General features: G+C 43.6%; 1 protein-coding gene and 2 long non-coding RNA genes across 11 annotated transcripts in view; 2 read left to right on the top strand and 1 right to left on the bottom strand.

Moving 5' to 3' along the window:
• kiaa0825 (KIAA0825 ortholog) overlaps positions 1-14,752 on the top strand; it is a 134,157-nt gene that overhangs the window by 22,628 nt on the left and 96,777 nt on the right. For 7 of the 8 annotated variants that reach the window (XM_056419680.1, XM_056419682.1, XM_056419686.1 and 4 more), the window contains exons 7-11: positions 1,664-1,831; positions 6,932-7,017; positions 7,182-7,433; positions 12,954-13,231; positions 14,611-14,752. The exon at positions 14,611-14,752 is cut by the window's right edge and continues 9 nt beyond it. In XM_056419680.1, the coding sequence (XP_056275655.1) occupies positions 1,664-1,831; positions 6,932-7,017; positions 7,182-7,433; positions 12,954-13,231; positions 14,611-14,752 (926 nt within the window). The remainder of the gene's footprint in view (positions 1-1,663; positions 1,832-6,931; positions 7,018-7,181; positions 7,434-12,953; positions 13,232-14,610) is intronic. The other variant, XM_056419683.1, reaches the window with a different exon arrangement.
• On the top strand, positions 2,088-3,287 carry LOC130197163 (uncharacterized). Its single transcript, XR_008832393.1, has 2 exons — positions 2,088-2,287; positions 3,007-3,287. It is a non-coding gene; the product is annotated as an uncharacterized LOC130197163 (long non-coding RNA).
• On the bottom strand, positions 3,582-5,358 carry LOC130197162 (uncharacterized). 2 transcript variants are annotated; one of them, XR_008832392.1, is made up of 3 exons: positions 4,185-4,710; positions 3,865-3,988; positions 3,582-3,771 (listed from the first exon to the last, which is right to left on the bottom strand). It is a non-coding gene; the product is annotated as an uncharacterized LOC130197162 (long non-coding RNA). The 2 variants fall into 2 exon arrangements; XR_008832391.1 differs by having other exon boundaries at positions 3,865-5,358.

A 14,752-nucleotide genomic window follows, 5' to 3' on the forward strand; every position in this document is an offset into this window, starting at 1 on the left:
CTCCCACCGGACCCCATTATCACAACACACACACGCATGCACACACAGTCGAACACACACCAGATAATTACGCAGGTTTTCACATGTGATTTCAGAGATGCGTGCACACACACACACACACACACACACACGTTCACATAAATACGTGAATACACTAAGATTTGCAAACACTAACAAACTTGAGGTCAGAATATATTCCACAGAGTCTGGTAGCGGCGTGTGCAATTATCCTGCAAGACTGACATGTGCAAATGTGTGTGAAAGTGTCTTCTACTAAATTAGGTTATTCATAAAGACCTGCGTTACATGCACATAAACTCTCATGGACTCTCACTCATAAACACTCATGTAAGCAAACACACACGCGTACACACACATATAGAGTCAGGACCTCATGCATGATTAAACCAGGCATCCTTGGGGACAGTGTGTTGTCATATTTTGTTTAACAATATAGCCAAATTACATTTGGATCCAGAGGCGATAATGTTAAAATTATTGGAAGAGAGCCGCCCTCTTCTTTCTTTCCTTCCCAACACTCAATCATCTCCGTGCTTTCGGAGTCGAGGCTAATTCTGAGCTCATCCGTTCCCAGATGCCTTTGCAGTGGAGGAGCTCATTTAAGCGGACACACTAAAGTATTTGTGCACGTGTCTGGGAGGATGGCGACGCGTCTCCCGGCCGCCCATTCTCCGGCTTAATGCGGAACATCCCCCGGGTGATGGCTTTGGCAGCCTCCAAAATGGGAAATCCATATTTGCCGAGGGGGTCATCGGCGGATTAGGGGAGAAAAGTTTGTGCCGAGAGAAAAGGATGTGCGTGTGTGACTTCTCAGGGAGCAAAGTTTTTGCATATTTATCCACTGTCTCTTTGTTTATGCCGTGTATTGGGAAAACATGAATGGGTCGACGTTTATAAGAGGTGCCGTGCCAGTCAATACTTGAGGGGGGGGGGGGGGGGTCCTTATGATGCATGTAGGTTGGGTTGAAAAGCTATTGTCATGAAATTGTTTATTCCTTTTCCTGAACTGTAAACTGTAAGTGCAGTTCTCACTCCAACTTCGTTCGTCATGCATTCATAAACATACACTACCGTTCAAAAGTTTGGGGTCACGAAGAAATGTCCTTATTTGTCAAAGTAAAGCACTATTTTATCCAATGAAGATAACATTAAATTAATCAGAAATACACTCTATACATTGTTAATGTGGTAAATGACTATTCTAGGTGGAAATGTCTGGTTTTTAATGAAATATCTACATAGGTGTGTGGAGGCCTGTCTCCAGTGTTCTTATGGTACATTGTGTTATCGCCTTAGAAGACTAACGGAGGGGTAGAAAACCCTTGAAACCCCTTTTTAAGTGAGCACAGCTGAAAACAGTTATGCTGGTTAGAGAAGCTATAAAACTGGCCTTCCTTTGAGCTTGACGTTTGAAGAACAACATTAATATTTCAAATAAAAATCATTATTTCTAAACTTGTCAATGTCTTGATGATATTTTCTATTAATTTTGCAAATCACTTGATAAATAAAAGTGTGAGTTTTCATGTTAAACACGAAATTGTCTGGGTGGGTGACCCCAAACTTTTGAACGGTAGTGTATAGGCGCTGTTTATTTTTCCTATTTTACATTGTTGTTGTTGTTGTTGTACCCCCCCCCCAGCGCCTATGGAGCTCCCAATGAAAAACAGAAGCTTCCGCTTAACTCTGCACCAGCTGAGGGCGCTGACCCAGCTCGCGTGCACCCTGCTGGGCTTCGAGAGGACGGTGAAGGAGCTGGTCACTAATATGACCGTCGTGGATTGTACAGGAGAGACTCCCTCTGTAAAAGGTACGACTCCACAAAAGTACAAATGTTTGACGTGTAACTATCGGGCTGTGGCTAGATCATGATCTTTATTACATTACATCACGCGTCATTGAGCTGACGCTTTTATCCAAAGCGACTTATAATCCTGTTACAGTCACACACCGTAGAGCAGCTACAGGGAGCAACTCAGGGTTAAGCGTCTTGCTCAAGGGCACATCGACTAGGGCGGGGATTGAACCGCCAACCCCCTGATCTCTGCTCGATGGTGTTTTGAGCCCTCACCGGCACCTTCCAGGCAGCGGCTGCCTGGAAGGTGCCGGAAGGTGGTCCCGCCCCCCAGAACTCTAATCCAATCAATGCGCTACCCACTTGGAGCGCATATTCAAACCCACTTGGAGCGGAGCGCATATTCAAACCCACTTGGAGCGCATTTGGAGCGCATTTAACCCACTTGGTTCAACAATTTCAATTTCAAAGGTACGTAGCTAATATATTTATATTTTTTGGGCCGGCTAATGTTGTGGTAATGTTATTTCAACCTGCTAGCTAGCAGATAGATTATGCTAATCTTAGCTGTGGTAATGTCATTTCAACCTGCTAGCGAGCTAAATCTGGTTAAAACATTAGGTAACAAAGTAAGATTAATTACTGCAGATTAATCACTGTATTTGAGTGATTGTTAATGGTTAGTGGTTATCTTTCAAATGATGCCTGTGAGGCACTTGACGTTGAGACTGGTTGACTTCCAGGCTGCTTTGGAATAAGGATACCTCTGAGGCAGCCACCAGTTTTTGGATAACTCTGAGGCATCATAGGTCGTGTTGACTGCCAGGCTGCCTAGTCGTTGGTATACAGGTTAACTCACAGGCATCCAGTTGGTTTTAGATACCTGTAAGGCATCTAGACGGACATTAAGAGGGATTACTAATAGTTTACTCAAGGGCAGATGGTGATTATAAGGACTTTTGTTGAAAATAACTTGATTTCTTACAGGCTAATAGGCTTTATAATAGACTACAGGTGACTTTGTGACAGCCAGTGGAGAGGAATCTAGGCATGGTGGATTAACGTTGTGCTCCAGACTGCTTAACACTGACCATCTAGCCTATAGTTCAGGTCATCACAAGATAAAATAGTTTAGTATGTGTGTCTCAGGGAGTCATAGGCTTATGTTTTCATACTTTTTCCCCGTTCAGGCAATGGAGAAGCATTGGCTGAAGTCAATTGAAGATGGCTTAAAGAAGGAAAGGGACCGAAGAAGCGAACCCGTAACTAGTCTTTCCCCAGTTCTCCGACCTGTCCCACACTGCCCCAATAAAATATTTAGATAATATTTATAGTGTATTAAATTCTGCCATCCTTAGTGCTTAGTAAACTAAGCTGTTTGCGTGTGAAATTTTGTTTTTACCATTTTACTGTGTGTATGAGGGTTGTACTTGGCCTTTATTTTCAATAAAGAATATGTCACACCCCATCAGTCATGTCTCTCCTCCATCATGTGTGTGTCCTCTGACGATACATTTTTTAAAAATAATTAATGTAAGTTGGGGTAACTTGTAACACTCTACTGGAATAAACCCTTATGTGAAGCTGTAGAAATTAGTGTTGACATATTGTGTTACCATGACTATTTGCCTTAATCCACATGCCTAACATGTCGGATCTGTAATTTACACCATGCGATTTCAGGCCCAGCTAGCTAAATTATCAGACTAGTTAAATCAAGATGCCAAGTTCAATACACTTCCAATTCACGACACATACACAGTGATGTAGAACATGAAGATATTTAATTAATGAACACAACAAACAACAAATTGTTAATATTTTCAATGTGTGTGTCAACACACTTTTTAAAAATATCCACCACCACCTCTACCATTCCTGGCCCCAAGGTGTGCGTGAGGAGGTCAAATTGATCATTTGACCTCACCTGGTTGGCGAGGTGCTGGAGCTGTTGTCTGGAGGAAAAGATAAAAACATAAATTCAGGATAAATAATGTCTATTAAACCTGTCAGAGCCCAGATATAGGATGTGGAATATTGCAAATTACTTGAACTCCGTGGCTCTCCCTGTGGCCACAGTGGGGTCTGATGCCGGCAGCATGGCCACTTCTTTAAATTCGATGCTCCTGGCAGCCAGAGCACCGACAGAGGAGCACAGGTCCTTGACTTCGCCTTAACAAAAATGGGAAAGACATATCATGACACGAACACAGTATTAAATTCAGATTTGATGCACATACCAATGTGACAATGAAACACTTATTGACACGGGTGTAATAGTTTGGAGCTGGCTTTCTGAAGTTCTTTATTGATATAAATGTATGTAAAAAGTGCCGTTACAAGAATAGTGAGTAGAATTGAACTGTACCCTCTGACAGCTTTGAGCACAGTGAGGTGACTTTGGTCACTGTGCCCGGAGTCACCCCGACCTCCTGCAGCTGCTCCCTGAGGTCCCTCTTCAAATTTTTGTCGGTTCTCAGGAGCGCAGTGAGGGTATTTATTGACATGCTCTCAGGTGGAGCAGTCCTCCTCCTGATCTCCTCCACCGTTATCTGGTATCTTTGTAAAAATAATTTCTGAGTCACACTCAAAGAAGGTTTCAATGTTTCAACAATATTATTCGTAACAATATTAGGATTTCATCTTCTTTACATACAGTACAGTATTGTACACATGTAATGTCTGTACATAGCCCTTCTGTCTTTACTGCCATCCCAACAGATGTTCCTATAACCCAAAACTGTGATGGGCTCTGCCGAAACCAGTCACATGGTGAAAAGGGACATTTTTGAGATTAGAGTGAAAATACTAGTAGGTCGAAACTCAGTATTTTGGTGAAATTGGGTTTTGATTCAATTATTATTCTATAACATGTTGTCTATCATCCCTAACATATCTACTTGTTTTTCATTAATTGAATGTGTTAAAATGTGCTTTATTCAACCAGCCAGTCTATTTAGAACCCCTCTCTTTAAAGTTGTTTTTGTCAAGTGCCTCACAGGCATCCAAAGCCAATTGGCTGCCTGAGAGCTAACCAGTGTTAGTAAGCAGCCTGGGAGTCAGCCCCTCTTAATGTCCATCTAGATGCCTTTACAGGTATCTAAAACCAACTGGATGCCTGTGAGTTAACCTGTATACCAACGACTAGGCAGCCTGGCAGTCAACACTACCTATGATGCCTCAGAGTTATCCAAAAACTGGTGGCTGCCTCAGAGGTATCCTTATTCCAAAGCAGCCTGGAAGTCAACCAGTCTCAACGTCAAGTGCCTCACAGGCATCATTTGAAAGATAACCACTAACCATTAACAATCACTCAAATACAGTGATTAATCTGCAGTAATTAATCTTACTTTGTTACCTAATGTTTTAACCAGATTTAGCTCGCTAGCAGGTTGAAATGACATTACCACAGCTAAGATTAGCATAATCTATCTGCTAGCTAGCAGGTTGAAATAACATTACCACAACATTAGCCGGCCCAAAAAATATAAATATATTAGCTACGTACCTTTGAAATTGAAATTGTTGAACCAAGTGGGTTAAATGCGCTCCAAATGCGCTCCAAGTGGGTTTGAATATGCTCCAAGTGGGTTTGAATATGCGCTCCAAGTGGGTAGCGCATTGATTGGATTAGAGTTCTGGGGGGCGGGACCACCTTCCGGCACCTTCCATGAGGGCTCAAAACACCATCGAGCCTGATGCTCTTCACTTTTTCTGGGGAAATTGAGTCGCCTGCGATTCAGTTTGCATTTACAATTCTACGATTAAACATGACGGATACTAATTCAATATTCTCCCGATCAAATACTTTTAAAGAGAGATTTTAAGGCCAAAGAAATATTATAATATGTGCAATGTTTTCCCACAAGAGTGCTTGGCTCACCATGATGAAAAGGTTCTGAAGCAGTATTCAGACTATCAAGTAGACAGCTAGATTTAGCTGAAATGATCAAATAGATAATGAATGATTAGATAATTAGACTTTGGTTACAGTGAGGGGAACATATGTAGTTACAGCCCTGCATGTGTGTCTCTCCTCCAGGCATCAACAGTCCAGCTACGACTCCCCCCACACACACACACACGCACACACACACACACACACCAACACACACACATTGTTACATGTTCAAGCAGGGAATCTGAGTTGTGTCTGAAGAAATGTTATTTTAGTAGCGGATAATCTTGAGTACTATATAAGCCTTTCGTATCCTTTTCCTCTCTCCCCTTTGAACTGACGCCCTAGAGATGTTAAATGAAAGCTTTTGGTGCATGGAGTAATTTCCATAAAGGTTACATTTACAAAAACAAGATTTGCAGAAAGGCTCAATTTACAGAGAGGTAAACAGCCTTTAAAGGGCAGTTATCCAAATCATTAATTCCAGGCAATCAAACGGCTTAATTACCAGAAATTCATCAGATGGGCTTAAAGGTCAAAAAGTGATGCGCTTTGCTGCTTCCTCCTTCTTCCATTCCATGCGGTCTTGTTCACCTAAATTACCTCGCCTGGGGTCTCACTCTTCGCCTTCTGATTAGGAAACTGTGGCCATGATGTTCACGCTTTTTAATTGCAAAGCAGCCCAACATCCCGTACGCTCGTCTTCACGTCGCCCCGACATCTCCCCGTCTCCCCACACATCAACACAATCTACCCTCGTGGAATTGCCCCATGCGGTTGATGCTACCTGGGTTCAAATCAAATCCAAGCCCCGAATTTAGACTCGGAAAGCAGTTTCCATTAGCATTTACTGCCTTTTGCTTCTCCCTCTGAGGCATGTAGGGATTCTCCGGTCACTGTCTCGTTTGAGTTCATGGGAAGGATGGGAGCAAAATGACCCATATCTGGCTCTGAGTTATATACAGTTGCTTTCATCTCACCGCACTCTGCATTTAGTCAGGCCCTGAACACATAATACGATACGGTATATTATGTGTGATATGAAAATCTCCGAAAAAAACAATCACCACATAACTTTCCATTTTCATCTTGTGAGTTTCTGATTCATTGCTGGTCCCTGTTGAGATTTCTCTGACATTATTTGAGAGCTTTACCAGGCACACTCACTGTTTGATGTCTTTAAAGATTTATTAAATGATGTTTGCAATGTTATTCAGGCATCTTGAAAAATAACCGAGAGGATTCAGATGTGACAACAGATGGCAAGAAATCCACGGCAGAAACACTTCTCCAAATGCCACAGGTGAGACTTTCCTGTGTGTTCATTTGTAAGACCGTTGCGAGGACGTTTCTGAGCTATTACAGCCCTTCAAAGTAATTCAGGCTCGCTATCATTCTAAAGCAGGTAAAATATCCCCTTCAGCGTTCCAATATTAATCGGCTGTTGGCTCATCTCCTTCTTTGCAGGTGCAGGTTTTGGAGTTTGACTGGAGGTCATCGTTTCGGGGACTGGTCCCTCACATGGTGCATTGTGTTAAAGTGGCGCTGGAGGATGTTTGTACCAGGAGTCTCCAGCAGGAAGAAGCCTTGCATTCTTCAGGACATACCTCCATCACCCTGAGCCCAACGACAGGACGCACCGCAGCCGGCAACTCGCATCTCAGAGAAGACTCCTTCTACACCTGCTCAGAGAGAGAGACGCCCAAGATGATAGCAAAGGTACGCACAGTTCTTTGGGAGCATATATTGACAAATGGTTGTGAAGCTGACTATTAAATCAGTGGTGTTTTCTTAATCTTATACATATTATTCCTTCATAAAGTATGATATAGTTTTGTTTAGTCAGTGACACAGACACATCATGCGAGTTACACAGAAAACCAAAAATGGGGAACCGTCGCTTTTTCTGTAGTTTTCCCATACATGTGACAATGTGTAATCTTAATACATAATAATAATAATAATTCAGACTTCTATAGCGCTTTTATAGTTACACAAAGACGCTTAATACAAAGAAAGTCGTAGACTTGCTTCCAACATATAATACAAAACATCTGAAATGATTGACGTGGTAAAACGATAAAAACCTGCAAGTATGACAACACATGAAGATGCCTCTCTTCATCAGGTGCGTGCACCAATGTTGTATTTATTCAACTCATACTTGTTAACAAGCGTAATTAATGTCAAAATGTATTCTCTTATTTGCTTACCCGTCTTTTTTCTCTTTAAGAATAAAAGTTCTCAAAAAAACTTCAAAGAAAGAAAAAGGATACATTTTAAATGTAATATTTCTGCAATTTACTAAATCCGTCATTGGACTGTCCCTAATATCGAGATGGGGTTCTATGCATGTGCTTCACATGTTAGATAATGTTCTACCCTATCAGCAAACTGTTTATCTCCGACACACAATTGATCACATTATATCTAGACTAGAATGGGCACTCGGTAGAGCGCATACCTTCGCATATCACAAGATTGGGCATTGAATTGTGAACATGTTGGCATTAGTTGCATGCCAATTGGACTGTGCTATGGTAAAAAGAAGATGTTGACTTTTCCATGATCTTGACCTTTGACCCGATCGATCCCAAAATCTAATCAAATGGTCCCCGGATAATAACCAATCATCACACCAAATTTCATGCGATTCAAGAAGATGTTGACCTTTTTCATGACCTTGACCTTGACCTTTGACCCGATCGATCCCAAAATCTAATCAAATGCTCCCCGGATAATAACCAATCATCCCACCACATTTCATGCGATTCGGTTTAATACTTTTTTACTTATGCGAATAACACGCATACAAATAAATAAATAAATACACGGCGATCATAACATTACCTTCCGCATTTTCAATGCGAAGGTAATAAGGCTGCACGGTGGTGTAGTGGCTAGCACTGTCGCCTCACAGCCAGAGGGCCGTGGGTTCAATTCCCGGTGTGGGCGGTCCTTCTGTGTGGAGGCAGCATGTTCTCCCCGTGGCAGCGTGGGTTCCTCCGGGTTCTCCGGCTTCCTCCCACAGTCCAAAGACATGCAGTCAGGGTAATTGATCTCTAAAATTGCGCGATGTGAATGGTTGTGTGCCCTGGATGGACTGGCGGTCCAGGTGACCCTTCCTTCGCCCAATATCAGCTGGGACCCTAATGAGGGTATGAGGGTATGGATCATGGAATGGAATGGAATATCTATATTCGCACAAACGTAAACACTCACAGAGTCAGAGTATGTTACTCTGTATGTGTGTGGCGCAGTTCTGACGTCCGGTGCTTAGGCATATAGCCAATTAGATCATTGGACCCTGGAAAAGGACAACTGGTCTGACCGCTTTCGTGGTACGAGTGTGATGCGAGTGGTAATTGTTGGCATCGAGGGACCGGGTTTATGTTCTGAAGATGATACGATGATCTTATACATCACAACATGTCCGTGGATCATTTATCCAATCAAAGCCAATGCAAGGAAATTGAGGCTTAACAAGAGTGTGTCAACCAGGTCAATCTACGTATCAGACCGGGCTCCTTTAACACACACACCTGTCTCATACAATGGGTAATTGTGTACAATTAACCTGTCACACTCTGCAGGAGCATGCATTGCCATACACATCTGTGTCCCTCTCCTGGTGATCCTCTTTTATTTCCCGGCTGAACCATGCAGGTCGACAAACACCCGAGACCAAAGGGAGATGAATGGGTCGCCGTAGCGGAAAGCACCCCCTCCAACAGAGAGCCCAAATGATTTGGGCATGACACATTTGACACCCTGGATCAGAAAGGGCCTTGAAAAGAATCATCAGCATTACTTGAGGGGAGAACTCTGGGAACAAAAGAGTGACAGGGGGTAACCAATAGGCAATATGGGGGATGTTATGAGGGCGAGGTGGTGTGTAGAGAAAGGTGTTGAAAAGGAGAAAGTAGGGCATCCACATGACAGAGCGATGTCTCACAAAGAGGCCGGGGAAGAGAGCAGGAGATGGAACGTTTGAGGGATGAGATGAGAAGAGAGGTCCTGGGAAATGTCAGGGAGAGGTTAGAGAGACGGTTCTCAGGAGGAAGAGCCCAGTCCGATGTGAGACCATGCTTAACTCCACTGCGGTTCTCCAACGCTGCGGGCTGGACTGCCATATAATTACTTCCATCTGGACTGACGCTGTCCTGTTTTATTGTTTTTCTTTTACCATGTCTGAACAACTTTTCTTTCTGAAACTTTCTGAAACTCACTTTCACCCACATCCTTTAACTCTCCTGCTACCCACTGCTCTCCTACACACAGGCTATTCTCATTACTGCCTCACCTCTTTCTCTCCTCCCCCTTCTCTTCTCCTCGAGCCCTTTTTACACTGACGGTATGGCTGGCTCTCATTGTTAACAAGTGTCAGAATTTGTCTGTGCTCAGGACCTGTACAACATATTTATCTGTAGGTCAACGCTTCAAAGATGAGAGCCTTTCAGCCCAAAGGTTATACATGCATGCATTTGCATTCAATAACAGCGAGCCAGACAGACACCCAAGACGAGGCCGTTAGAGATTATATATATATCTTCTTCTTTTTTTACCTCCTCTGTCCTTTTCTGACACATGCTCCAGTGTTTGAGCTGAGAGAAAATTACTATACAAGACATACGCATGAAATATTGCCAGTTCAAAGGCATTATGATGGATCAATATTTCACACATTTATATTCATATGTTCCCACCTCAATCCTCTCTTTTCTTTCATGTGAACCCACTTCACTGTCTGTATTACCATACATATACGGGCTGCGGCAGCACTGTCCATCCATCAAAGTACCTTAGATTGTGTGCTTTCTGTCATTGGCAGTCGGTTGTGAGTTAAATGCCAAATGCAGTCAGTTCAACGGCTGTAACTCGCCCTCTTGTCAGAACCTGGGGTTGAACTTTCCTTGTGTGGGTGGGCCTTTCTATATTAGGATGTGCTTCTCTATTAAAGCAGCAGAAGTGCCTTTTCTGTATGCAGACTTCTCCTGCTTGTTCACTTCCCCACACGTCTGTCTACTCCGACTCCTGCATGCACAAACAGGCCTCCACTTACAACTTCATACAATCTCGTTCACCTCGCTGCAAGTGTCCTAGTGGGATTCTGGGCTTTGATCTGATCTCGTTAGATTTCAGTCTGACTTCAGTGTGGATGCATGCGTGTGGTTGTTTCTGAGCAAGTGGGCATGTGCCGATGCCTGTCCGCTCAGTGTGTGTGAACTGCATGGGTAGGAGATGCTTCTCCGGGGCCTCTCCATCACTCTGCTCATGCTGAGTGTTGTGTATTCCTTCTCCCTCTCAAAGCTAAGCTCCTAATGACTAAATACAGTCAGATATTGACTTAATCGCCCAAACGGCCATTGTTCACAGGCCTTTTAACCCCGTTGGAAGCTTGGAGAAAAGTGTGTAAAGAGATTGTGAGATTGTCAATTGTGTACACACACCGGAGCCCCGATCTGACAGAACGTCGAAGTCCCCAGTCAGCTCCGATAGTGCATCAAGTAATAGAGTGTGTGACTCGAGAAGCAAGTAACACACGCTGTGATTGATTGATTGACTAAACTGGCATGGAGTTTTCGGAGTTATCGTGATTATTTGTTCCCCTCAGTGTGACCTGGCTTGGTAGCATAATGGACATGTATCTGTTTTAAATCTGTAGTGGAAGATGTTCTCTGTTAATCTGGAAAGAAGGAATGAAGTCTCTGGATCGAAATTGCCTTCATCTGTTTTATTCCTTGCGAGGAGGAAAAGTCCGTCACAGCTCTCAGGGAACTCTGTGACACAAGATTCAACGAACAGTCACAGCCTTCTTAACACAGATCTATGTTTCCCCTCCCGGTCAAACAAACACAAGCGTTGATTCTAAATGATATGACAACTTCAAAGAAGGAGTCCTCTCTCCTCCATCCTGAAAGGTCAGCTCCTTATCTTGATCAGGCCCAGAGAACTTGTATCTGCTCCCCCAACACCACCTGGTTCCTGAGCCCCCCGGAGTGAAACGCTGTTAGTTTTATGACGGCAGGCTGGTCAACCCTCATGTTCCCGCTACCCCCAAACCACTCTCCCAATAAACTTCTGATCACCTAATCTATACTTTCATAATATGACATTACGATATTTTACCATTACAAGTCTTTGTAAGAATCTTCCTGACTCATAACTCACGTGTATAGGTCTATACATTTGGAGGCGCAGGAACTCACACATGACTCTTTGGCACCTGCCTGATCATCTTTCACTGTTTTCAATGTCTGCAAAGGTATGAAACACATATGAGCACATGCATATCGAACTTCATAGACACACACACACACACACACACACACACACACACATCAGGGCAAAAATAAAAAGGAAAACTGCAAACGTGTAGAAACTATTAGGAATAATCCCAACTTTATCTAAAGGTTTCTCTAATTAAGGGTATGAATATTTGTATAATTACGAGCAATAACTATCAACATTGTTAAAGTGAAAAGTGTGTTATTGTCTCCATGGATGAATATTATCTACCTGCAACTTTTACTCTGGATAATCATGAAGGTAGAGACTTTAAATTGCTTAAAAGTATGAACAAATTGTAACGCACACACACACACACACACACACACACACACACACACACACAATGCACCACACACTAGAAGCGGAATGATTTGACCCTATAGGTCGTTTTCCAGGACAAATGTAGATGAATTAATGAAGTCTTACTTGTTGCTGAGTCAGTTTATAGAAATAGTAATGGGTATTTTAAATTGCAAAAACATCTCCATTTGCCTTCTTCACTTTCACCTTTACCTGACCTTTTCTTTTCCTCTCCTTTGAATCCCCACCTCTGCCTATGCGCTGTAACCTCTTTGCTTGGATGTGGTGAACATTATACGTGCTGTAATACAATTAGACAAGATGTACTCTCAGAAGTAAAGGTTTCATTTGACCTGATACCAATTATGTTAAGTTCAGCAGCAACGTTTATTTGGAGGGAATGTCTCGAGACATCTGTATTCTACATTTGCACTGATTCAGCTTTTCAGCTGTCACGCGGCTCGCAAAATGTTCCAGAGAGAGATGCACGTGTAACACTCGTCGTCTCCGATCCTTGTCATTCTGACGACTCCCCGCAAATGTTCCATTATTTATATCTAATGAAGTCGCTCTCTGATGTTTTTCTCCTTACTGACGTATTTCCCTTCTGTTATTGAGATCGTCTCGTCTTTGCCTTCTCTCTCTCAGTTCTGTGGAGCGATCCTGACTGAGCTGGACACCTTACTTCCCTTGGCGGCGGCCTGCCGGGAAAGCTCTCTCCTGGAAGTGCGGTCGAGCTTCGTGGAGGCGTGCGGCAGGGCGGTGTTTGCCATGCTGGCTCGTCTGCAGGAGAGGGCCCTTGAGGTACCGTCCTCTGCACCTCTGAGGAACATGCCTGCTCTGCTGGCCACTTGCATGTACGTGCACCAACGCCTGGAGCACTACCACGCCAGGCTGAACGACTCAAATACGACTGCAGCTAAAGTGTAAGGAGAGGGTGTGTGCAGGTGTGTGTGTGCGAGTGGCGTGATGCATTGGCTGCTACGCATCGACGTGTGTGTTTGTGTCACTACATCCTCCCTATCTGTCCCTCCATCCACTCCGGCGTTTATCGGATGAAATACAGGCTTTAAAAAAAATTGTTTATTGATTGAGTCTAGTGACCTCAATGAATAACTTGAAATGCAGTTTTGGGAGTCACAAACTTTTATGTTACAGTTATGGCTGCCTTTCAAGAGGAAGAGCAACATTACGATTGAGCCGTGGGGAACGTGTGTGTGTGTGTGTGTGTGTGTGTGTGTGTGTGTGTGTGTGTGTGTGTGTGTGTGTGTGTGTGTGTGTGTGTGTGTGTGTGTATGTGTGTGTGCGTGTGCCTGTGTGTGTGTGTGTGCGATGTTGGCCGGCTGCACTAATCAGGAGAAACATGGATGTTAGTCACATTGAAAAATGAGGATTTGACTGTCTATATTTTATAATCCCAGTACCAGTACATGTAGTTACAGTAATAACATAAACCTACAGATGGTGACGGTAAAGGGCGTCAGGTTATGTCAAAACGATTAGACGGGCCTCGTTTCCAACATCCTCATCTTTATCAATACTCACTGCTGTCAATTTATCCACAATAACCTCATCGGCTTGCTCAACAGATAATAAACCCAATTGCATTACACACCGTAGCGCCGCGGACTGAATCGGTGGAGCTCGACTCACTGCTGTTGCTTTTAAATATACATTTAGGTCGATTCCTTTTTCCCGAAATCTACGAGCCAAATTGTACTTTTTAGAATAAGAAAATGGGAAAGTAAAAAGAAAGAAAGAAATGATTGACAGAAGGTAATGACGCCCGTACTGTGTCCACATCTGGTGAGTTTTTATGCCCCATAATCCCCCTTGGCCTTTGCCCTCCACACATCCCCTTTTAAAGGCATCTCTGGTGCCCTCAGTGCTGCTGTTGTCCCACCTCTGGCCCTCTGCACCCCTCCACCTGCACTCGCATCGTGCCCCCCCCCCCCCCCCCCAGTCATAAAGCACTTCCCTCTCTCTACACCATCCAGTCCCCCCTGGTTTTACACCTCCTGCACCCCTGTTAAACTCCTGCCTCTCTCTGGAAAGTATCAAGGCTGGCAGATTTAAAGGATATGAAATGTCAAACTTAACTTCTAGAATAAATCATCAGTTCTCTCATGCAATCGTCTCACGTCATGTTTGTTTGATAGCCCCCTGAATATTCAGGAATCAAGTATGCATCTGGATTCTTGACCCCAGTGGTCCCTTTTTTTCTTTCTTCCTATACATATGCAGCATAGATGTTGTATTTTCGGTCATCATCGTGACCGTTTTTGTTTCTCTTGCCCGTGCCCAGACCCCTGACCCTGCTGCCTGTTCAGAAGTGCCAGGATACAGTGGAGGCATTCAGAGACCAGCTGACCTCCTACTGTATCCAGGTTTGTTCCACCTGCATTCTTCAAGACGCAGAGAGCCACCACTGGGCCGACCCCAAACCT

The sequence above is a fragment of the Pseudoliparis swirei genome, chromosome 7, assembly GCF_029220125.1.
Source record: "Pseudoliparis swirei isolate HS2019 ecotype Mariana Trench chromosome 7, NWPU_hadal_v1, whole genome shotgun sequence".
NCBI lineage: Eukaryota > Metazoa > Chordata > Actinopteri > Perciformes > Liparidae > Pseudoliparis > Pseudoliparis swirei.